A 26093-nucleotide genomic window follows, 5' to 3' on the forward strand; every position below is an offset into this window, starting at 1 on the left:
TTTCAGAAAGGGAATGTTCAACAGGGGGATGTCTGGAGGTTTGCACTGTGTTTTGGATTTTAATTAGCTCTCCAACAGCATTTTTTAGAGTTAGGAAGTCTTCAAGCCAAGTTAAAAAAAATGCAGATATAGTCCAAGGGGGTGCCCTCAAATGTTCATTGTTTGGTATGTCTGGAAACAATAACCAGTATATCTGGGGAATTAATGGTACTTTCGAGCATTCAAAAATATTAATTTAGTTTTGGCTCTTTCACATGCTGATGTTTATTCAGTCTCCCAAAGTAAACTAACTTCATTGCACTTTTGATCCTAGGCGAAACAGATAACCAAATGCTCAACCGAACCCATCAGTTCAAAGTGAGTTCCTCTTTTACACAATTAATCATCTGCAAAGACACTGCACACACAAGGGATCAGAGAAGAATGGGCTCAAGTACACATGGATACACCACAGTCACAAACTGAAAGAGACAGCAACCATGGATTACTCAGCTGAATACTGGCAGCTGTAGCAGGCTCTTAGGTTTGCAGGTGCAAAAGGCAAATAGCTAAGGGCACACCATACTTAGGGGGGCAAAGGGGAAAAAAAACCCCAAACCTCCAAGCCCACAGAACAGTGTAATGCAAGAGCATGTCCATTTGCAGAATGCCATGCATATTTATTCCTCCCAGGTACGTTGACGGCACTCAATAACAATCCAGTTTACATGAGCACACACCAGATGAACAACCCACCCTATCATCATGTGCTATTGTTCGCACACAAGAGTTCTTCCTAACACCGTTTAAATACATAACATGGAAACTCTTGACGCAAACAGCCTTTGTTTCTTCTGCAAAAGATTTGTAACATTAACTCATTAACCATAAATATTTAAAGTGCAGCTCATAACATTGTTTCCCTAAACCACTGTGCTACTGTTAAGGTGCCACTTTCAAACTTGTGTTTTATCTGAATGGCTTTTTACCAGCGGTTCCCAAATAAGGCAAGAAAGCAAGTCCAGCATGTTCAAGGTCACCGTCTGCATGTCAGATTGTACTGATGGTTATAGCTGTTGCCATTTTCCACCTTGAGAGGGCAGGAAGCTAAAGGTCTTCTGGGTAATCAAATGCACATGTAGAAACAATAAAATACACCCATAAAAAGATGAGTGCCAAGCTTATTAACACAGTCTGCTTTGCCAGAAATGACAGTTAGCTCTAAGTGTTCTTAGACACCTTTTGCCTGATTTTTTTTTTTTTAAAGTACTACAGAGGTGCAAACAATCAATGCCCCTAGAAGATACCACAGCACAAAGCAGAAAAAGGACATCTGAAAGTTGCAATGTGCAACTGTTGTCTGCGTGCACTGTATTTTTTCCTCCTTGCTGGAATATTGTGTTTAACACAACACAAGATGGATAATGAAGGCTACTCTTTGTTGACATTTCTGCATGACTCTTGTTAAACAATAGGTGTTACAGACAGGTTATTCTGAACAAGATATGCCAAACCAAGCAGAAGAATGCAGAATCTTTTTGAAGGAGAGTTTAACAATTTCTCATGTAGTTGCTTTTCCAATACACCATCTCATTGTTGCTTTTATTTGAAAAAACACAAACTATGATAAATTATTTGCAACCACAGAAGACAATAAGGAAACACAGCGACTCCACTGAACTAAACATCCTACAAGCACACCCAGAACGGAAAGATATTGTCTCCTCTGAAGAACTTGGGAGTCTAAGAAAAGAAACAAAAGTGCAAAAAAGAGGCAGGTAGGGGACTGAAAAGCAATACCACATCATTTGCCAGGGACTGGTGGGATTTCTATGTGTCATCAAGTCCTCTTCTAGGCATCACAGGACAAAAGACATAACAAGGGACTTGAACTATAAAGGTAGCCTCGGGAAGAATACATTTAACACCTCGCTTCTTTCAAGAAGCTATGAAGAATTGATTATCTGTGATCTCCCCTCAATAATGTTCCAAATATATTTAAAAAAACCCTAGAAAAAGTCTTTCTATAGTTTTTAGTCTTTCTTGAGGATTGCGGGGTGGAGGGGTTTTTCATTAGCTGAAAGATACAAGAGTTTAACTTGAACGCATATTCAAAAGTTCTTCAAAGAGATGAACACAAGTGTGTACAACTTGCCTAGGGATGACTTTCACTTTATTCATGCTGTTAAACAATTTTCCTTTGGATTTTCAATCATTAGCATGCATATATTTTGAGGTTAAATTGACAGTGCTGAAGAAAAAAGTTTTGCATTCCAAACTGGGATTTTAATTAATCATTAAGTACTAATTAATTTCTCATTTGCCTGGTTTGAGGAGTCTTAAGACATAGTTCTATTGTCTTATCATTTCAATCATCTAATGAAACAGTTTGGGGAGTTTTTGAGTTCCTAATTTTTTTTTCAATCCTCCTTTTACAAGTGTCACTTGTTTTATTCCTATAGGGAAAAATTCACAATTGCTTGAATTGAACATATTGTTCTTGGAGGTCCGATCACAAGACACAGGCTGCTAACATTTCTACTTGCTTTCCCTTTTCTCTTTCCAAAGTATCCTCCCCCAAAAGAAAAATGGATGCTGAAAATAGAGAACAAAACATAGGCCAAACATAATTTAGATTTGCTGGCCCTGGTTTTGTGTTACTTTAGAGAAATAAAAGCAAAAATGCTTTCCAACATTTTGAGTCAGTTTGCACCAGCAGCAAGACTGTCTTTACAAGAGACTCAATGGGGTGATCTAGTTCTAAGTAGCTGAAGAATACATAACCATAGCTATTCAGACTAGATTATTTCAATACAAGTTTTCTTCTTCCCTCCAACTTTGTCTCCTCAGTTATTGTAGACGCTGAAACTGGATTTAAACATAACTGTTTCCCATAATGCCAAACAAATGGGAAAAATAAATTAAGCCTGAAGATTATGTAATCACAGGTAACTTTCAACATCTTAACTGTCAATATTTAAATCAACAACATTAATGATTTGAGTCCCAGTGCAGCCTGGCAAGAAAAATCGTTGTAGTAATATCAGAACATTCCAAATATTTAGTATCTATGCACTAGAGAAGTCATTAATAATTCTATCAGCTGTAATGCTGAGCAGTGAATACAAAGGTGAGTTTTTTAGTGGTTTAGCTTGTTGTTTTGGATTTTTTCTTCAGTATTTTGTGTTTGTTTTTATGTTATTCAGGATGGGTTTTTTCTAAACTTCTAAGTGCACAGATCCCTTTAACTGCCAGAACTGTGTTGTCTAAGCAGCAATGAAAATGGCACCCACAGTTCATAAAAATCAATTAAAAATCTGTCCATTACACACAACATATTATTTATACTCTAGATACAAAAGTACAGCTTCCTGTAGCAAACAAAATTACTTAAAATTAATTTGTTATCACTGCCTGAAGCTTTGATGGTCCAAAAGCATACCAGAAACTGAACTACTGGCCAGCCTGGTTCACTGGTCCGTGTTTGCATCAGGCACCACAAAAGATACAGCCTTGAGAATGACAGATTTCTGGATCTGATCTTTGCCTCAGTTGATACATTCTGAAGTAAAATATTTGGAAAGTATCTCTGAGTTAACAGTACAACACATACATACTGAGTTCCAAAACAATTTTCAGTTTGACCCAAAAAGCAGCACATTGTTTTCTTCTGTTTCTGGGTACTTTCTTTCAAACAAAGCAAAGGATAGGTTCACACATGGACTCAAGCATTGTTTACACACAGGAGAAATTTATGGTAGTACTACAGTGGTTAAGAGGTTCATACACTGATAGGTGATTTAGGCTGAAACTCTGCAACTGCAATAACCGAAGAGTGAGAACTACAGTTCTCATTCAAGTAGCTCAAGAATTAGGAATAAAGATGCCTTTGGATTTTAAGGTGCAGTGATGCAGACAGCAAAGTATATTTTAGCTTAGGATGCTTTCAAATGTGTGTAATGGGACAGAAGGGAAGATGATGATCAACCTTATTAAGGGTTTCACTGCAGTTAGTTGAAAGTTGCATGCATACGCAAATCTATTTGCCAGGTAGCACAGAAATTTACAGCACTAAATTCAAGTTGATTTAAGGAAACTCTGTGCTAGCCAGCAAGAAGTTCACCATATGCCTACCCATGCTGGCTGCTAAGTACACAATACAGACACCCTACAGCAATATTACAGCAGTTACATACACAATACCCAATCACCACCAAGTAAATAAACAGTCACTGTACTAAAGGGACACAGATGGTTTAAAGAGATCTGAGAGAATGTACAAGCAAAAATTAATGATGGGTTCTGGGCTTCTTTAAGTTTAACCTTGGCAGAATATTTTTCTTGAAGGAGGGGTTAGTTTGATTTCTGGGGCCTCTTATTTACTGAAACTCTAGACTTACCAGGGAGATGGTTCCTGCCAGCTGCCTGAAAACCACATAGTGATACTGAATTCATAAAAGCCTTCGTCACACACCTGAAATCACAGCTTTTAAATGGCTCAAGAGCTAGAGGATTATAAAAGAATGCGGACAGCAGTCTTCAGGTGTGGTAGCTTCATTCAGCAAACACCAAGGACACTTTCCAAGCTTTCACACCCCTGCCTCAGCCTCTACCCACACACTAGAACAGGCTTTCTATGCTGTGGAAACACATATCAGGATGGTAAAGGAACAGGGATAAACAACTACTCCCCATTGTGTTACTGCAGTTATCTGGCCAACAATGTTTGCGAGAGCTTGAAGTGCTCTTCAAACAAGGGTATCTAGACTTAATAACCTTCCTGTTTGGTTAACTTTGCCACCACACTGAAAACCTATCTGTTTAACTTCACTGCTTTAGCTGGTATTACACAAACTTCTGCCCCTTCTTCACTCTGCATTTCTCCTTGGCTTTCTATCTTCTCTTGTTTTTCCTAAGATATGTATCATACAATCATACAGCAAACGTGCCTTTGGCAATCCCACACGGAAGACCCACAGGTCAAGAAGACTGAAAACAAACGAGAGTGCATCTCATTAGAGGATAAAGTATGTTTGAGTAATCTCTGAATGAACACTTATACAGTGGCTTTTGATTACTTTTTTTTTTTTTAAATACTCAACATTTCAAATATTCTATCACACTGAAATCAGAAAGAGTCCCACCAACAGGGGAGAACTAAAACTGAAATACAGTTACCACAAAAGGCGTGGGGGAAATGTTTACCAAAAAAAAAAAAAAAAAAAAAAATCACTGAAAGCAAAACAGATTGTCATGCATAACTGCCTGGCAGAACTCAGAAACTGAGTTATTCAGTAGCCTGGAACCCCCATCCCACTGGCTGGCTGCGCTGCAGGGCTCCACATTCTCCAGGGTGCAGGCTTCAGCTCACTGGGCTGGCTCCAGACAAGGTCCCTTTCATAAACATCTGACACTGTCTTCTGGTTGCTTACAGCATCTCTCATTCCATGCACTGCACTGTTTTGAACAGGATGTGTCCCAGCCTTAGAGAAGATAGCTGTGCTTGAGGCTAGCAAAAAAGGAGCGATTATTGTGGAGACTGTCCCATGCTATACTTCATCAGGAGACTCCAGCATGATCCCTATTATTTATTGTTTGCATTGCCCTAGCACCTAGCAACCTCTACCATGAAGCAGTGTGGTTTGATGGTAACACTGCACATGCATACACACAAAAAAAAAAAAAAGAGATGGCAACACAACAGTAAAGTTGTTTAAAAGATCAGCTGTGCTCAAAACAGATTAAAGAACACCTGATATCAGCACAGGCTTGAGAAGATAAAGACTCGGTGCCTTTCAAAAGGTGCCTACATTCAGCCAATTAATCTTCAGAATGTACGCTCAGATATTCATAGCTATGTGTACCGGTATCTTCTGCAGAGCTCATATTCCTTGAACTCCCAGCAAGTCTCCTGGCTAACAAAATTAGGTATGTAGATGCATTTGTATTACATATTGGGTTAGGGAGAGATTTTCCAATCTAGAAATGGTGCATGTATTGAGCATTGAAGTTGGCTCTTCAGAGTTTATTTCAACACCAGAGCTTACAAGCAGTTCAGAAAGCATTTGGTTGTCAAGCTGTTGACACTACAGAATTGCTGTACTGGTTATTTTATGGTAATTACATAACAGAGATCCGGTGTCTTTATTTAAAAGCCACTCCTGTTTCATGAGTAGCAGGAACTGCTTGCTCCAAACAAAAATGCAAATCCATTCCCTGGCTAGAATTCTGAATACTTAGAAAGATTTTGCTTGAAAGGTAAACATTTGCTATTTCATGTCAGAACTAACGAATACAACGAAATAGTAAAAGAAAAATCAAGATGAGAAGCAAAACAATACATATCTATCCATTTAAGCAGAGGCAGCAGTGTAGTAATGCTGCCAGGGTACTCTGAACTAACAGACTTGAACCGGTGACCACTTGAAAACCAAGTGATTCCTCCTCCTGCTTCTGCTTAATCACGTGCAGGTAGCCAGCCCTAGCCAGCAATAGCTTGGCTATTCCAGTAGGAGCATTCCTCTTTATAAGCTAACTAAAGAGACATCAGTAGTTCAGCATTTCATAAGCCAAGGCAGTTTCAACTATGAAATTCCTCATGCAAGAGGGGGAAAAAAAACCCACCAAACAAACAACAACAACAAAAAAACCGAACACTAAAATCCTGGCAACTGGCAGTCACAAGGAAAAGCGGTTTCCTTCCACTTTAAGCATGGACAGAGTTTAACACAGTAAGTAAACAACTGGTCTAGCTTCTCACTGCTGCTTTTTCTAATCTAATACACAACTACTCGCCCAAGAGTCCAAAGAAGTTAAGACACATACACACAGGGAAAAAAAAAAAAAAAAAAGAGGAGAAACAAAGATGCTGAAGGAAAAAGAAGACTTTTAAATGAAGACAGATACACATACAAAGGAAACAGAGAAATTATGTTTGTATGCTACTTCAAACACCAGACATCGAAACAGCACATTAATGGGCATACACATTTGTAGGAAAGGAAAGGCATCTATTCTCTACATGTACATGTGTGGCACCAAAATACAGATGCCCTTGTTATCACCTCTTTTAGGTGCCAACAGGACTGTTCTACACATTATTTTCTTCCCCTTCCCCAATTCATCTACATGGTTTTTGGCAATAGACAGTTGCAAACAAATTGCCCATCAAAACAACCAGCTTCCTTGACCATCTCAACAAAAAGGACCAAGCATGCAAACAGCCACACTCACAGTCCTAGGACTGGTTATTTCTGGTCAAGTCTCATTTAAAGACTTCGAAAGCTGTTACAGAAAGTGAGTGAATGCAGTTCATTTCAAGTCAGTGAGGGACATTCCAACATATCTTCCCCAGCCATGTGTGAAAATCCCACCTACATACCACACTGATTACTCTGGGACACAGCTGCTATTTCAGGGGTAGAGCTGAGATCAGAGAAGTGGCTTCCATTGCAGCTACTCCTGATTAACTAATTGCTGTCAATCTGTTCCTTGGCAGCTGCCATAAAGTACACATTTTTTTCATATCAGCTTCTTGGTTGAAAGTTGCAGTTCCAGAGTAATTTTCAAACTAAAATCCAAGGGGTTTTCTTATTACTGTTTTGTTTAAAAGTAGCTCAGATGCACTTTTAATTGCATTTGAAATGCTTGCTTGGCATTTCAAAAACCTGCACATCTACCAGTTTCTACTGACCCAGCTGTAGACCCATGTGGAATTTCATGCCTGGTCAAATCCAGCAAGATGACTTCAAAAAAAATGTAAAGACATCTCTCACGTGCAAAACCATCTACGAACGTTGATGCAACTGTTCAACGTGACTTTATCTCTGGCCCAGTTCCCTAAAGGTGGCATGAATTTTGGTTTTAAGTGTGTGGCATAAATATAGGACCATTCAGTAAACATTAACTTTGAAGTTTCCATTTTTACATAAATGCATAAGCATTAATGCAATGTTTAAAAATGCAACCTAAAAAGATTAGGTAATACAGAACTTAGTTTCAGCAGCAATGCAAAGTAATTACAACATAGCAGCATCTATAGTTCAAAAAAACCAAATGTCTAAAATTTAACATCTTAACATTGCACTATGCATCTCCACTCAATCTTTTCCTAAGACACCATTTTGCATTTCTTTATCTGCTGAATGCAATTGTTCAACCTGAGTTCTTCCTGAAAACAAAGTATTTCCACTGAATTTAATTTTACATTCAGCAGAATATTGCTTGCCAGAAACATCCCTCCAACACACAGTGTAAACCAGAGCTGCTAATACCAGATGACGTTAAACAAACGGCAACTCTCCACTGCCCTGCAATTAAAATTGATAAGAAGCCTGTGTTCTTCAGGACTTCCTTTCAAATCTAACAGTAAGCTCTGGAATTGCCAGCCACTGAAGGTTTTTATGACTTTGCTTTTTATGAATGCATGGCCTAACAGGAGATAAGTGCTTTTGTGCACTTGGTTGGTGTTTGCCCATGATCAAGGCTGTTGACTGGGGGTTTATAGCTGTGAAAGATGCCAACAGCACCCCAAGGACAGACTGGGACATTCCAGCACTTGTCAGAGAGGTGCCAATTTCCCCCTAAATCAAACACCAGCATGATTTCACAGAGCCACAGCAGTGCTGATAGCAGCTTTAGACTCAAATGCCAGGGGAGAGAGCCGTCAGGTTGTGTTATTCACTACAGCTAGAACAAACAGCCTACAACCTCACTTTAACTTGTGGGTCAGGGAGGAAGAGGGACGAAACCTTATCTACGATACACATGTTGGTCGGTCCCTGATGCCACTGCATTAGCACACATCCTGGGATACTGAAAGCAAAGTGCTCTAAGGTACTAGTGCAATATCAGGGCAGGGTAAACTCAGAAGTATAGACTGCCTATCTATTTGTATTGTCACTTTACCTTAGAGCCATGAATACTCCCACAGTACCAGATGCTGTAAAGACATACAAGGTGTGAAGATCTCTGCGCTAGAAGATTATGCTGTAGTACATAGTGGCAATGCCTACCCAGTTAGGTGTAGTCACTATCTCTGTCAGGCTCAGTGCCAACTTTGGTCCCAACACCAGCTAGAATTGTTAGTGCCTACCTATTCTAATAAGCCCTGACTCTCAAGGGCTTTGCTAGCGCAGGCGCAAGCCTACACTGTCACAGCTATCTAGCTTTTGGGCCAGAACCAACTCACACCCTGTCAGTTGGCACAAGTGCAGAGTTTGCATATATGTTCCCTTTACCTTCATGCTTAACACAGCTTTATCCAGCCTGATCTAGCAGTCACAGCTCAATTATAATCCACATTTAGGTCTAGGAGAGCAGTGGAGACACACCTTTTAAAACCATCTGGACTAATACCAAATTTCTGAGAGATATGAAGTAGAGAGAAAGCTACAGCCAGTAAATCTGTTTCACTCAGGTCCATGGCGTGTTGATAGAGCTAGTCTCTTCTTCTCCTCTTCTGTAAAGAAAGTGATATGAAGCAGACAGTAAAGCTGACTTAGAAGAGTTACAAGGAAGTAGTAAATTTACAGGCAGTCCTTATTCCTTAGTGTCTATGCTATTTTTCTCCATTTCATTCCATGTAGTCAAACTTATTTCAGCTCATTAATATAAAGAAGTCACGTTTACACTTTGGGAATGAAAGCGTACATTGTCTGGCTTTCCCATAGCTATTTATCTTCCTTGCATTGCAACAGCTACACGTTCCCCACAAGTACCCTGTAAAAACCACTTCATTCTTCCCTACATTTATCATAAGATAAATGGATGAACAGGGAAAAGTAAAAAAACTACTTTCACCACCATGGCCTCTCCTAACGACATAGGAAAATGACTTAGTCAATGCAGAGCTCAATTACTAAATGCTTTTTAAAAGACATGCCCTATAATACTAGTTTTATTTTACAACACAGGTGCTAATCTCAGTGGTGCAGCCAAATTTTATTCTGGTTAATCATTTGCCACCTATGAGGCACTTTACTCCAATTGATTTAATTTCTGCCTTCAGTTCCTGCCCTAAACTCCCACAATTTTCCCATGGCTGTGGTATTTCACTGCCACTGGTGGCTAAAATTCAGCAGAATACAGAGTCTCTCCCTCACACCACATGGCTTGAGCATTTGGGAGGGTGGGGAGCAGGCAAAGAGAGGCACCATGTAAAAAGGACAGTGACAGTGAAGACTGCTTAACAGACAGATGGGGGGTGTGCAGGGAGAGACTGCAGTTCCAATGAACACACGGAGCACTTCATTTCAGCAACCAGACCAAAGCATCATCAGACTGCATTTGTTATGGGGCAGGGGCAGAGGAAACCAAAGATACACGTGGCTGTTATTTTCCTAACATCACAAAACTGCTTTTCTTCCTTCCTTCTGAAACTGCATTTGGCCTGAAGCCAGGTGCAACCAGTACACCTCACAGCTAGTGGCAGTTGATGGATTGGATCAAGCTCTGTATTACTGAGTTTTGGATCATTAAGTAAACAATTTAAAATGAAGCTGTATTGATTCTTTTTTTTTTTTCTTCTAAACAGGTGGCAATTGAAACATGAGGAGCTCATAAAAATACCCCTTTTAACAGAGGAGATAACTGATAAAAACAAACAGGAGGCATGACTAAATAATTGTCTAAATATTTAAGATCAGTTGAACTACCACCAAACAGGGTAGAATTTGAGTTTAGTCCTATGCTTTGAGTTCCCATTTGTAGAAAAAGACAGAATGATGGCCTCAATCTCCATTATAACAATTTTTGCAAAGTGCTTGGCAGCACTCTGTTATGTACACATATGTGCACACCTAGGTGCACATATAAACACACAATCTGGAACATTTACCTGACAAAGAACCAGAACAAAAATCTGTTATTATTTCTTGACTCAGCTGTGGCAACAGATTTTGTTTTCTTTTATTAAGCATCTGGATGACATTTTTGCCTTCACCTCCCTAAGTTTTCATTGATAAAACTATCAATTCAACATAGGTAAGCACTAGTTAAAAACATCTATAAAGTTGCAGTGTGGGGAGGAGGAATTACAAAGTTAAAATCCAGTAATATTCTTACTTTTTTATATTTTTTTTTAAATCAGAACAAAAAATTACTTAAAAAAATACTTAGAACATGCATTTGTGGATTTTTTTCCCAAAAGTTTACACAGAAAGGAAGAGGTTACTAAGCAGTAATCAGACCTGTTAGAAATACATAAATTACATGTACAGTCCCTCCACTGTAGATATACAGCCATCCCACCATAAGCTGAGTAACACTGCAGCTTTGTCATATTTGGCAACTGAGCCCATGTGGTGTTCCCTCTACTCAGGACACAAGTATATCCGATGAAAGTTTTCTTTCCTTTCAACTCCCTATCAAATACAGAATTCAGTGCAAACAAATTCTTGTGGGTAAGGGGGAAAAAGAGCACACACAGTGGAAGTTCAGCATCTCAGAAGTCTTCAGCTGACAGTAGATAACATTATTACCCATTGTTAGAAATGGTTCTTGATAAACACTTTCAACGAGCAACTTCCACATAGTGAGTCCTACCCGTAGGCAGACCAACAATAACCACAGAACCACTCAGTGAAGTACCATACAATCTCTAAACATAGGTGCAACAGCACAGAACTTGATAAAGGTAAGGACACTGCTCCAGGTCACCTTTTGACAGGTCACAGAAAACAAGACATTAAGATAATCAGGTATGTTGAATTCTGGTGAATTTTGACAACAGAAGGATACTTCATTTCTGAAGTCTCGTGAAAGATCTTAACAATACAGCATTATCTCAGACCCTGAGGATAGATTACTACATTCTTTGATCTCTTTCAGCTTCGCACAAATGACCTTGAGGATTATTGAGAAGGCCCGAGTTTATCTGCCATGGAGCATCATACAAGTGCCTGCCACCATCTGTGACAGCCAGGCAGCACCTGGTTATAGCAACTCCTGCACACAGGTACGTCTCAGCTGGAGAAGGACCAGCCACTAGCAAGTCAAAGGTCATGTCAGTTAACCCTAGTGACTGAGCAAGAGACAGGGCGATTTTGTCACCTGTTCATCTATTACAACACAACTCTTGATGCTAGGTAACCTGTCTTGATGATCCCATTAACCAGATGAATTTCAGGGACACAATAGCTATTTTTAATACCTTAGAGATGGCTCATGGACTAACGGAAAGCCTAAAAGAGCCTCATAAAAATAGTCACATGCCATGAGGAAACAAGTACTGCTTATAAAATAATCTGCTGGTAAAATGAGACTCAAAGGCTGAGAGACACAGAATGCCCTTCTTACAGATTTTCAAGGGCACGGCTATCACCCATCACTTGTGGATAAGATCATTCAGCTCTGTTAAGTCCTAGATGGGTTGACATCTCTTTTCATGCTGAAACTAGAAAGTTCTTGCAATAAAACCTGTCAACCCTGAGATACAGGAGAATCTATTCAACAGCATGCTCAGTTGTGAGTCTATCTCTTACAAAAAGGGGGTACCAGAAAAGGAGTGGGAGTAAATGGGGGGGCGGGGCAGGGAGGGGGAGAGAGAGATTGAGAGAGAAAGTAGCAAGCACTCTGGGGAATGACAGAAGTGAAGCAAATTATTTCTGGTAAGTCTGTCCAAGATCCAGGCATCTGATATTTGTTATCAAGGATAATAAACTAGGCCACTCTCAAAAAGCTGGGAAGCTACTTTGAGACGGAAAAAAACAAAGTAGAAAACAGTAGTGAACAATGTAGACCCAACTTCACGCACACTACCAGATGGACGAGAGCTCTAACAATCAAGATGCTCTCTGAACTTCCCTATATTGAGACCAAGGTATAGATCCACTTCTCATGAGATACCCAAAGCACGCAAGGTCTTTGCTTCAGCAACAAGGCTATCATTGCTAAGGATTATGATGCCAAGAGAGTAAACAGAAAGGAGATGTTTCCTTTGAAGCCCTGATACAACTGTCACTGTTCTTAGCTGTCAGAAGAGCCACCCACCACAATCTGCTAGATGTCCATCAGGCACTCACTGTTAAGTCAGCCTGTAAATTCAGATATGGTGGATTCAACTAACAATCTACAGTATGTACTATTTCATCCCAAAGATCTTTGCCAGTTTCAACAGCAAGACAGAACAACCTGGGTGGTAAAGGAGCAGTTCTTGTAACCACAGCAGCAACACATTTAAAAGTCTTAAAATTTGACTCCATCTTGCTGTAAACTCATTGGAAGGATCAACAGAGGAAGCACCTAAACAGTGCATATCCTTCATGTATTCATGCAGCTAAAGCCCCCAGAGTCAAAGGAATCCAGCCATCACAGGTAGCACAAAGGCCAGAAGATTACCTGCAGAGATGCCATCAACAGCAGAGAAGGCAGCATGTTTAACAAACCTGTTCTCAAAAATATCATAGCAGGTTTGGGATTGACCTAACATGAAAGGAGCAAAGGTACTTCAGGGGAAGAAACAGAAAGGCTGGGGACAGAACGAGTGCCAATCCTCCACCTTACACACACACATGCCAAATGCAGGAGAACTGAAGTGACAAGGTTAAGAAATTGCCTAGCTCCCAGGATCTACACATATTCCTTTCACAGTGTGAATGCAGAATCCTGGACACCTGTCCCACAGCAGGATCAATTACACCTAGATGAACCCTGATAAATATTTGTCTAGCCTGTGCTTAAAGCCTTCCAGGGAGAAGACTCTACAGCCTTTCCGGGCAATGCAGTTCATTGCTCCACTATCCCTCCCATGCAACAGGAGAAATTCAAAGTACGCTTTAAAGACCATTACTTCTTATCTAATTCATCTGAACATGAAGAACAGATCTTTTTCCTCCTACCTAGGGCAGTCTTTTTTTTTTTTTTTTTGAAGACTTGAAGTCATCCACCTTCCAGTCTCCCACTGTTGTTCTTTATGCTGAGCTGTCTTTCCTCAGATCACAATATCACGTTTTCTAGTCCTTGGGTGGCTCTTATTCTCCCCCAGACAGGTTTGATTTGTTGGTTTTTTTTTTTTTTTTTTTTTTTACAGTTGCTCTACACCTTTGCTGAAATACAGTACTCAAGATTTCCATTTCCTATACACAGAGTATCAATTTCACCAACAAACCATGTTCAGAAGCAAACAAGGGAAGTATCAAGAATCTGATAAAAGATACATATGGCAACGTTCGGTTTTCCTCTAGCCACAAACCCTTTTATGCCATCACAGTCTGAAATTAAATTGACAGATTATTGCATTTTGACCAATCCATGTTGACTGCTAACATACGTTGTATAAACTAACAGACTGATTTCCTCCAAGTGCTTAGAAATAGTTTGATTACTTGCTAGGTAGTTTCCAGCAGAATCCCTCAAGAGAAGAATCACATGGCACTTTGCATACATTATTTCAATGACAACAAACACAGACCACATGCAGCTTTCCCAAAATTAACAGTTTGAAGAGAAAGGCATTTGAGATAAAACTTTCCTCAGAAAAAGGAGACCACTTCAGCAGAGGCTAACAGCTAGTATCAACACCTGCTTGAATGTTATCTACACTATTTTATACAAGAGATATAAGCTAGTGTCCCTTTACTCTTACAGATACTATCCACTGAAAATTTCTAGAGATTATGCTCTTCTCATAGTACATCACATTTTTGCAGTCTGCTCAATTTCTCAGTCTCACTTTACAGTGAGACTTGATGAATGTATGTTTTATATTAAAGCCACATGAAAAAAACTGCCACAGAAGTCATCAAGAGATAACCTCAGTGTTTGACAGAGTGCAATAAGCAAACCACATGCCCAAGAAGGGCTAGCATTAACACAGTACAGCTAGAGCCTTGCATCTGCTGCAAAACCTGCAGAATCTGAAAGCCTTGTCTTCCCCCTCACTCTTGTAGCATTTTTCTAAATTTTGTGGTTCAAATACACAGTTGTCCAAATAAGTTCATGTCATAGTAGTAAATAAAAGCTACAAAGAGCTGTCTTGAATGAACAGAACTACAAAGGCATACAACTAACATGACTATGTAAGACTTAGATGTCTGTGCCTGTCATACTTTACATACTGTTGAAACAGGGAGCTCAGACGGTTTAGCACTAGGATGCTGGATGACCTGTTGACATAGAAAACTTCAAGTGAGGAGATTTATTTTGTGTGAAGTGCTGAGACAATCCATTATCAATACTTTCTGGGTCACGGATAAGATAACAGCATGCAATCACATGAAGTTTACTCACACTACAGATAAAGCAATACACATTTATTTATTTATTTACGTATTGTCAGATTTGACCACATTTCAGTGTCTTTTAAGACAGGAATGAAAAACAAGCAAATCAATCTCAACTAGATCTATTTAGGAAGAATATGAGGAAAAAAAAATTAAGAACTATTTGCTGAAGTTTGTAAAGGACAGATAAAGCCTTTGTTCTATGGAATACAAACACCATCTTAACGCAATCGGCACAGGGCGTTCTCTCTTTTTGAAGCCACAGGATGGAAAAATCTTTCCTCTTGCCTCTGTCCCCCATCTCCATTGCCCTGCACAGATAACTGGGCAGAGGCATTTGAAGGTTGTAAGAATAAGATTAGCAGCAGCAACTATTTCCTTCATCCATTCTCCTTTGCTGTACTTGTCAATATCCTTTACCAGAGGTGAGGCACCTTTACCTTCAGGTCTTAGTTGGACTGTGATGCCCTCAAGGGTTATTGTGAAAAAGAAGGATCTAGCCAATTCCATCCCATTTTCAGATGAGACATTTTCGCTGGGAAGGGGATGCTGCTGCAGGAACAAACATGTTCTTTGAAGGTAATTCCTTACTTTGCAGAAGGAAGATACTTTCACTACAAAGTCTGCAGCCTTTGCTGTACTAGGGATGAGCAAGGGTTCAGTAATCTTTGCCACCAGTACTATGCCTCTGCTATTAAACCTAGTGTCTTTGGAGAGAATCCAGGGAAGTAACCTGATAGATGATTTACATTCTGTTTGCAAACTGTGACCCAATTTTCTTCCCTATCCATATATAAATGGATACATTACATATAAAATCATGTAATACTAACACTGCAATGAAAAAAATATTGTTAAAAATTGAAAAAAAGTTAAATGTATCCCCAAGACTTCAGGGAGTACATTTGCAGAGGAGACTAGCGCCTTCTGAGCACTGGAGTTATACATATCCAAGCTAGCGCAATCTTCTTGTGCCAGTTCAAGACTGCTGCCTGACAGAGAGCAGCTTAATGCAAGTGTGACCGCTCTCTGGTCTAAACAGAGGAGACAAGTCTATGCTCTTGCCCAGTCTAGAACACGTGCAAGTAGGGAAGGAGAGAGGGAGGACCATTTATTTTTAGAAATCTATAACAAAAGTACTAGTGAGATGGCAAAAACCCTGGGTATATATGTTATGTAATTTAACATATTTACTATAAGCAAGAAGGCAACAGCCATATGGACAAAGTAAAAGTTCATACAGAATTAGCACTGTAAGATTCTTAGTCTTTCAGAAAAAAACCCTTATTTTAAATAAAATAATTTTAACTAAGTTCTACGCATCCTGTGAACAAAGTCTGGCAAGTAATTTTAATTGCCCTAATCTTGGAGATGCATATACAAGTTTTTGTCTTTACCAGTTGGTCCTTACCTTTTATCTTTACTAGTTGTTCCCACTGGAAAGCAAATATCTATTCACATACTAAAGTTAAACACATGATGATAATTTTTTGCAGAATCAAAACAGATATTGCTTCAACAAATGTATTATACTTTCCTATTATTGCTCTATTTTTTTCAGGGTGTGTCGGAGTAAAGCTAATAGATTATAAACAAGAGTACAACCTCTTAGGATAAACAAAGATAAAGATTTTCTACTATTTCAAGGTATTAGTTCACTAAGAACGGTGTATTTCTCATTTGAAGTAAGCACTAGTCAAGTTATATAACAAAGCATTTACTTTTTAAATAACCCCAGCAGAAAAAGGCATGAAAAAGAAAAGGGATTTCATAGTTAGGAGTAAAACCTTTCAGTTTTCTATTACAAGCATGACAAAATTGTGTTGTCAAATGACATAAGTCCATTTGCATTAGCGAGACGTGTGAGATTTATGTTCCTATTGAAAACCTTAATATGAAAATCAAAGATCAGGATCAATATTTGCAGAAGCAGAAGAAACTTAAAAGGGTGCAGAAACCCTGTCCTAGGCTTATTTTGGCTTTGGTTAACATTTTTCCTAAAATATTTTTTTAAAAAAATCACATTGCTTGTGAAAAACATATGAGAAAAACTACAAAGACCTACTCCAGGCACAACGCTAGGAATATCTAAAGGCCACCTAAAAATTTACGGTATAATTTCCTCTATTTTCAATAGTTTATAGCTTTCAAGAGGTTAAAATTCCAAGGCTGCAGTTTTAGTGCTTGATGTATTCCTTCCATAAAGTCCCACATACAGACACATTCTTTTCTTAAGCTCAGAAAGGATTCAGCCGGTTTTGAGAAAATGTGTGTTCATTAACTTAGACCACTTGCAGTTCTAACACTAAAGCAGTTCAGAGTAAAAACTTGCTTTTGTCATAGTGGTTATCCTAAGCTTTAAGAAATTACTGGCTTCCCCTGTGCATGCCTATTTTTTATTGTAATTTTTCCAGATTCTAAGTTTTCTGTTGTAAAGTGTGGGTGTTAAGGGAGGAAACTGCCACGCAAGAAATGTGGGACAGTACTTTTGTTTTTTGTGGTGTTGTTAGAGTTTTAAAAAAAAAAAAAAAAAAAACAAACACAAAACACGCAAGTACTTACACTATACCTACACACTTACCCAGGCCCTGCTTTGCACTCTGTGCAATTTCTTACATCTCTGTTAACATAGAAAACAGCTGTTACCTTACTATTCTGTACCATGAAGTAGGGAAAATAGGAAGATGAAAATCCATGTGTCCTCAAAAATTGATCATGTCAGGCAAGGGAAAAGTTCACACCAAGCACCTCTCTAGTCCCCCAGGTGTGCACAAACTGATGGCCAAAGAAAACTATTTAATTTAGAACAGCTTTAGAATTTCCTATTAAAAAAAAAACCAAGCCCAAAAATCACTGTCTAAAATCATACAGTAAAATTAATATTAAGTTTGACTACTAAAGCATTGAACACTCTGCTTCTGTTATTAAGAAAAATATATATACACACACACGTGTCTTTCTGGTGGGAGGTAAAATACAGTAGCTGCTACCACAGTAGAAGCTTGCAAATACATGTGCTCTCCCTTTATCATTACTGGTATTATAATGGTTCTCACAGGTCATTATGCCAGATGAAGCATGACTGTATGAGGAGAGCTAGTACTGTACCCAAAAACTCACTAATCTACACATTATTCTTCTGTAACTCAGCCTGCCCATCAGGCTTCTTTGCAACTGGCAACTTTCCAACGCATTTGAAACTTGTGTTGGACCTCTTGGTGGCAGGCAGAAAACACCTTGCCCCCAACAAGACACTATTTTCCATCTGGAACTGAATGAGCAAGTGTTCACAGCTTTTGTGTTCAGCCACTAATGCACATTAAACAATCTATTAACACGCAAAATTAATGAGGTACTGCAAAGTTTAAAGTCAGCAAAGCACTGTGCCTGCTCATAGTTCCCTACAGCATATGCTGGCACCGTTGTTTGTAATACGTCCAGTGCTCAGGCATTTGGAACTCAGCCTAATTAGTTCACTGCAATTGAAGCTCAACTCTAGCCTTGATTCAGCTGCAATGAAAGTTTTGAAAGAGGCCTATCTACACAGCCTTGCATGTTTTTTCCCTGGCACTTGAAAAGCCAGGGCAAGGAAGTATGCCAGAATTGCCCAACCAACCATTTGACAGATACACAGAAACGTGAATACTGCACTTACTGGTTTTCTTAAGATCATTCATGTGCAACTTTTAAAGGTAGAATAATTCTTTTCCTGGAGGAAAGCAAACACCAGGGGACTTGAAATATTATACTGGAAGGATGATAGGAAAAGAGAGAAGACCTACCCCCAGGAAAGCCTTCCCAAATTTAATACATTTGTAACTTTTATGTGTGCATTCCACAGAGTCGTTTCTCCACTGCATGCAACCTGCCTACACTGAGCATTAGCGTTCAGAAGTTTACAGCCTTCTGCTTCCAGTTACTCGAAAACCTAAACATCAGTACAATTGCAAAGACTTTTTTGCCCCCGCAGAACTCCCTCCCCTCACGCAGCTTCTGTGTCAGCCTGCAGACCACAGGTCAAAATAACACTCAACAAGTTTTTTTTCAAGTAGCTGACCATATCATGGTATCCATTTCTAAACAGAAATTGAATTTTCCTAATTATTGCTAGAGATACTGTGTGCCTTCAAAAGGCATTTTTATTAGAAGATACCCAGCTTTTCACCTTCCTTCCCCTTCAACAATCAAAATATATTTCCACAATCATTTTCATGCAGCAATCATTTAATGTGACAAATGATGCAAAAATGGTGGTTTAGTCAAAGTAACTTCCAGGCATTAACTACTAGTGGTTGACATTGAGAGGATCTGGTTTCTCATACAGCTTTTCTTTCTGATGACAGTCAATTACTAAGTAAACTTGGATACTTTTGTTTTGTTTATTTTTATTCAATTATGCAGTTATTAGTATCTGTGTTTCTTATCCTGAGAACTTCTACTGTCCCACTGGGAGACAGAAACAGGGACCCCTCCTGACCTGTAACTACGCTGTCACTCCTGAGGTGGTCTTGGCACAGACTTGGATTAGTCTCAGTCACAGGACAGCCAGAGAGTCCTCAGCAAAAATGCAACTTCTGTCAAGTTACAGATTGGGAAACACAGCACAAGGCAAGAGTGGAAAGTGTATACTGGCCAACATAAATACTATCTCTATCACACAAGTCCCAAAGAAGAACCTTCATGCATTATTGTAGCTAAGGGACTGCACTGTGGCATGCAGCAGGGAAGGAGGGAGCAGCAAAATCTTTAAGTCACTTCTCCAGCTCACCTGTATCCAAAATCTGCCAAGACTCAAAACTTCAGTATCTGGCTGATCGGGAAACAGGGCTGACCCTGCAACAGCAACTCCTAAAATTACCACACTGTCTTACACGTACAACCAGCTATGATAACGGGACAGGCAAAAGGTCTCCCTTCCTCTCCGGGAATACATAAAGTTGGCTTTGCAATCCCTTTTTGTCTGAGATAAAAGTGTTACCAGGCATATTGATAGATACGCAGTGCTAGGTTGAAAAGATGTCCACTCCGCTGCAAATCAAAACACTGGACTGTGGAGCAGGGCTGAGAGGGGAAAAAAAGAAAAAAGCAGCTACAGTTTTGCCCCTTTTTTCACTCACTTTACTCTGTCTGAAAGAAAACTTAGTCATGTGTTAGCACATGCACACACTAATTATTTTATGGAGCTTTTTCCCTCCTCAGTAGTTTGCACACTGAGTATGAACCAGTAGGTTTGGAAGTATGTTTGCAGTACACTTGGAAACATGACAAAAATGGAATTTTAATTTGGAGTTATGCTTCTTCCTCACAGTATTGTATGTAAACAGCACTATGTAAACACTGCATTACCTTTAATAATTGATTACCATAAGTCCTAATACACACGCGACTGGAATATTCTATCTACCCTTGCTTCTTATCTTTGCATACGTACACATGCAGCCACACTTCTGAGAGTTTGCCTGTTTCTAGAGACCAGTCTCCCAAATCTCAACCACCAGCCAGTCCAAGCTTATGTAAACATCTTGGGACTCAAACAAACTCAATGACAATCATTGCTGATTAAACCAAAGGTATACAAAGGCAAAGTAAACTGAACCAGGTACACGCACGCAAAGATAACATAGAAGCTGATTATCTTGCATGGCGACAAAGGAGAGCTGCCATGCCGGAACAGACCAATGGTCCATCGGTTTCCGAATTGTTCCCTCTGGTAGGAGACAACACTTCAAAGAACCCGGGGAGTCACCATGCAGCGTACGTTGCCAGAAGTCATTATTTGCCATACTGAGAACAAAAGAAATCACCAGAAAGCTCATAACTTAAGTTTCTTCAGGCACATTTTAAGATGTTTTATTTTAAACTACTTAAAGAAGGTGAGAAGAAGCTCTTCCCTCATGCATTTAAATCTAAAATAATTCTTTTTAAATACCTGAAGACTTCACTTATTCTTTACAGTCATTTCCAACACTGGAACAGAGTATCAGGATTTCAGCAAGCCGCTGTGACGACAGAATTTGAGCTTCTTTTGTCCCTCCACCTCTCTTCACATAGCCTGAAAACTTGATTTGTTAAGGCCACAGAACATTTCACCTCTCAAAGCCACTATCCCAAGGTGCACTACTATGATAAGTGTGATAAGATGCCCTAGCTCCGAAGGTCATTGAGAACAGTGGCACTTAGTCATTTCCTCAGCTCTGACAGCCAAGGAGGGGTTTGTGGCTCTGGCAGGACATTACCGTACATGCAGCCATAACACAGGGCAAGCTCTTGCTTGCAAAATCCAAGTTTCCAAGCAACCACCAGTTGTGTTTGCAGAAGCCACACATGTAGATGTGTGGTATTAGCTATCAAGCACTCCTTGCACTGGGAGAACTAATTGTACATATACTATATACTTCATGTATTTAAATGAAATTTAATACTACATCAAACCAAGTCATGTAGCTGAAATAAAAGTTTCTATCATCTCCGCTAGCATTTTTAGGCAGGGTTTTTTGAGTGGTAAATTAATAGCTGATTCCCCATTCCTTCGCCCCATTGAGACTATTTCCACAGCCTGTAAAAATCTAGAATAAATGATGCACAACAATTCATTTCTTATTCTGCTCACTTGAGATGTTTCTGCTCTTTGGTCTGAGCAAATAAGACAAATCTCAGAAAAGACCTGTGCAGAGTTCAGTTGATTTAATCAGCAACTGTGCTATCCAATTATCCTGGAAGATTAAAAACATCAACGAGAGAGAAAGAATATCATTTTGTATCTTGGAAAACAGGTATTTCAACTGCCTTTTGAAAGAAATAAGAATTCAGAAGTAAACAGGTCATTGGCCCCATCTAGTACAGCAACCCTCTATTGCTGTACAAGATAACCAGATGCCACCCTTTAGATCAAGGGGTACACAAGCAGCTTTGCTGCACACCAAAACATACAGCAATCTAGACAACAGAAAACAAACATACCAACATAGAATCTGTGGATTAAAGCTTGGTGTTCAACTTCCCTTTTCTAAACATTATAATATAAAACTGAGGAAAATAAGTTCTGAATATCAGTTCTTAGCTATTAGTATTCTAGATACAACAGACTAAGATTCCTGAGCAGGAAAAGGGTGTGACAGGCAATCAGTAGATGTAGCTCTTATCACTTGATAAACAGTGTTTCAACAACCAGCCAGAGATACAGGTCCAGAACAAGTTACATTGACTATTCCAGGAGTTGTTTCTAAGTTTAATCATTTCAGCGTATAATTAAGAACACAGCCACATACTCCGCCGTATAGCACAACGTAGAACAGTGCAATAGATAGAAAATGAAGAAGCCTGCAGTGCTCATTGCTCCAATCTTTGGGCTAGACCTTGGCCAGGACCCTCTACTCAGCTTTGGTCTTTACGCCCTGATTTCACACCTCTCCTGTTCCCTTTCCTTCCCCTCTGAACCTTAAAGATAGCGACCAAGACCTCCCAGGCAGCTGAAAGCCCCCAGAATAAAGCACGAGGTAGCCAGCAGAGGGAGTCACAAAGAGGCAACAGGCAAATGACAGCGTCTTAGGCTAATTTTGGCAGGAGAGGCAACCATCAGGGTCCTTGCACATCACAAGGTAAAACCCAGCTTAGCTCTCTATGAATGTCTGTTTGTATGCTGACAAGAAAATAATCAAGTTACTTCCTCCAGTGGGAGAGAAGTGCATGCATGGTGGAGCGGTCCTTATAACTCTGAGTCCTTTTTATCTCTGCAGCTCATCACTTGCAATGAACCGCTTGCAAAAAGCTAGCAAACCATGTGCAAAAATCAGGTCCTATGCCTCCTCCAGAGTAGAGGCTGAGACACAACAGCTTCTCTGGATCGGACAAACTGTCTGCCTTGTTCATTGATTTTAGTAACAAACTTCTGCTTTGTAGCAGCTATTAATCTACCAATACTCAGCATCTGGCTGGCAGGGGCTGTACTCAGAGAGCATTCCTTGGTGCAGCAGAAAGCAAGCATGCCAGGAAGTTGTTTTGGGAGCTCAGAAAGCAGGAGTTGGAGAGGTATGGACCAAAGATCAGTACCTAAAACATTATTTAATGGGCACAAAAAGTGCAGGCTTATCTACCACATAAATAAGGAGAAGTTGGGATGGCTGAGGACAGTACAGACTCAGTTCCCTCTGCTGGTAGAAATCAGAGTGAGGCTGCCTAAAAATACACGCATGGTACTTGCAGATTGCCTTGCAAGAAACACATGAGGGTGTTAGTACCCTCTTCTGTCTCTTCAGAGTCAGAAGAGAAGGAATTTGCACAATGCCGAGTAAGAGGCTTGAAAATATTTACTGCCACTGTCATTCACCATTGCATCAGAAGAGCTCTTCTGGAAAGAGAGGAAACACTGGGACTAATGCTTACACCATGGATAAGCATGCACTGGGGAAGAGACAGGCAATGACTTCCTGTACATATTACAATCTCTCTCCTAAACTAGAATTACAAAATCTTAATTCTTGCACAGATAGGATTAATCCACACTGCTAATATATTGGGGGAATTCAGGCTAGAATCTTAGCCAGACAAACGGATCTAACAGGTTTTTTTCAGGATTTTCCTAGGACCACTGTTAAGGTTTAGAGAAGATTAGTTAAGATATTGAACACTATTTACTGTCTCTTCTATACATAATTCGAGACACCTGAAAGAGGTCAGAAATCATAAAAGATGGGTGCCGAAAACTCTTTTTTAGAGGAAAAAATAAAGGAACTCCTATTCCTGAAAGTGTTTCACATTTTCAACCACAACTATTAGACACTTCATAATTACGGCCATTAGCTGCTCTGTCATCTAATGGCATTATCATAACGCTAAAAAGAATGGAGCCCACAATTATCTCAGCACCCGCACACAGTCATCTCCCAATTAAATACATTCAGATGACAGTGGAGGGACCACTAAAATAAAGTTGGTACCACTTACCTGACTACCTAAAGACTCCAGAATCCTCAAATGCGTAATGTAACCACACAATCCTGAATTGACTTAAAATAATAGTTACTTAGAAATAGAATTTAAAATCAGAATACAATAATTAGATCATAAAAATGGATTTTTATCAGTCTTTTGTCTTAGGATTTTGACCATAAAATGTCCTTACCTCTAGCTGTTGTAATAAGCGTGTATATATGTAGTATGTATATATATGTGCATGTATTTGTGCATGCATACAATAAACAGACACCACAATTCTGCCTGACCTTATTACCTACATCTAACATATGCAAATTGCTTAAGGGTCATGCAAGCCTCCCGCAACAACTCAATTAAAAAGCACTGATTTCTCATGGAGTCTCTTGTTGAGATCCTTGTACATCACAGACCTACCACGCGCCGGCTCAGGGTAGACGCTGCGCTCCACGGTGAATGTTATACCCAAAGCAGTTTCCGACTTGCCTGCAGCTAAGCGGCTTTAACATCCTCCAAACCTTGTCCTCCTCCTTCCTGTCTAAAAATAACAGCGATGGCATTCGTACCCAATAGGACAAGGAGTTAGAGCAAGGGGCAATGAAAGAGGCAGGAAAAAGGAGTGTCGCCTGTCTCTCATCCTCCTCCAACAGGGCTGCAACACCGATCACACACCTATTCGGTCAGAAACAGATGCTGTGCAGCAAGTTGGAAAACCAGGAGTCCCTGCATTAAAGATTACTAAAGAACGGACGACACTGTTACCTATTTCATTTCCACGCTCAGAACGAACAATTTATTTCAACTCCCAGCGTAACTTTCTGAAGCAAATTGCCTGGGGCCAGCTCCTGCTCTACCTGATAGATACACCTAGGAGCTCCTGAACTGAAACACAGCATTTCTGTTTAAAATACGAGAAACTTTCCCCCGGAGCGTGACTTTCCGTCTGTTTTGCTTCACACCTGTGAGAAGAAAACCACCTCAGAAGACTGTATCTGCAAGACGCTCCAGCCTTGAGCACCGGGCTGGTCCGGAAAGCTCCGCGGCTGAGGGGACCGCCGGGGCTGCCGCTCTCCCGCCGCCGCGGCGAGGACGAGCCCTGCGGGGGAAGGCGGGGGCACGGCGGCAGCGCGGGAGCGGGCACCTCCCGCTTCGGGGACGGCGAGCGGGCGTGAGGGGCAGCCCTGAGAGCCCCCCGCAGCCATGGCCGCGCCGGGAGATGGCTTCCCCTCTGCGGGCAGCGGGGCCCCCGCGGCTGACGGGAGAAGCCGCTGTTAACGGGAGCCCGGCGCGGAGCAGGTGGGCCCGGCGGGCGGCGGGGAGCGGGGCAGGGTACTCACACGGTGAAGTGGTACACGAAGCACTTCCAGCCCGTGGGCCGCTCCAAGAAGTTGTAGACCCTGCCCTGGATGCTGCTGCGGCTCAGCAGGGGCTTGCGGAGGCTGTAGATGGAGACGCGGGGGTCGAGGCTGACGGGGGGCCGCGGGCCGTCGGCGTTCACCACCACCACCTCGCTCTTCAGGCGCAGCGGCCGCTCCGGCTCCGGGCTACAGCCCGCCGGCGGCTGCCCGCCCTGGGCGGCGGAGAGCGGAGCGTAGTGGGCGTTGGGGGTGCTCTCGGCCAGCTCCAGCGCCGAGGGCTTCTTGCCGGGCGTCATGCTGCCTTTCCTGGGCAGCGACAGCCGGCCCAGGCCCCGGCTTTTCTGCTCGCCCGGGGGGGAGCTGGAGGACATGGCTGGGGCAGCTCGGGGAGGCCGGGCGGCGCGGCGGTGCCGGGGCTGCGCTGCCCCAGGGAGCTGCAGGTCGGCGCCGGGCGCCCTCTCCCGCCGCCGCCGCTGGCCCGGCCCCCCCGGGGGCGGCTCCTGGCCGGGAAAGGTGAGGGGAAGCCGCGGCAGGGGCGGGCCCGGCCCGCAGCCCCGCTGCCGCCCGCCGGGAGGCGCTGCGCTGCTCTGCGCGGCGCTGCCTC

General features: G+C 41.1%; 1 protein-coding gene across 1 annotated transcript in view; it reads right to left on the reverse strand.

Annotated features, from left to right (window-relative positions):
* The window catches only part of KCNQ1 (potassium voltage-gated channel subfamily Q member 1), a 368559-nt gene extending 342699 nt beyond the window's left edge, over positions 1-25860 (reverse strand). Inside the window, exon 1 of the mRNA XM_075712468.1 lies at positions 25469-25860. Coding sequence (XP_075568583.1) covers positions 25469-25860 — 392 coding nt within the window. The remainder of the gene's footprint in view (positions 1-25468) is intronic.
* Between the last annotated feature and the right edge of the window lie 233 nt (positions 25861-26093).

Source organism: Pelecanus crispus, chromosome 6 (genome assembly GCF_030463565.1).
Source record: "Pelecanus crispus isolate bPelCri1 chromosome 6, bPelCri1.pri, whole genome shotgun sequence".
Taxonomy (NCBI): domain Eukaryota; kingdom Metazoa; phylum Chordata; class Aves; order Pelecaniformes; family Pelecanidae; genus Pelecanus; species Pelecanus crispus.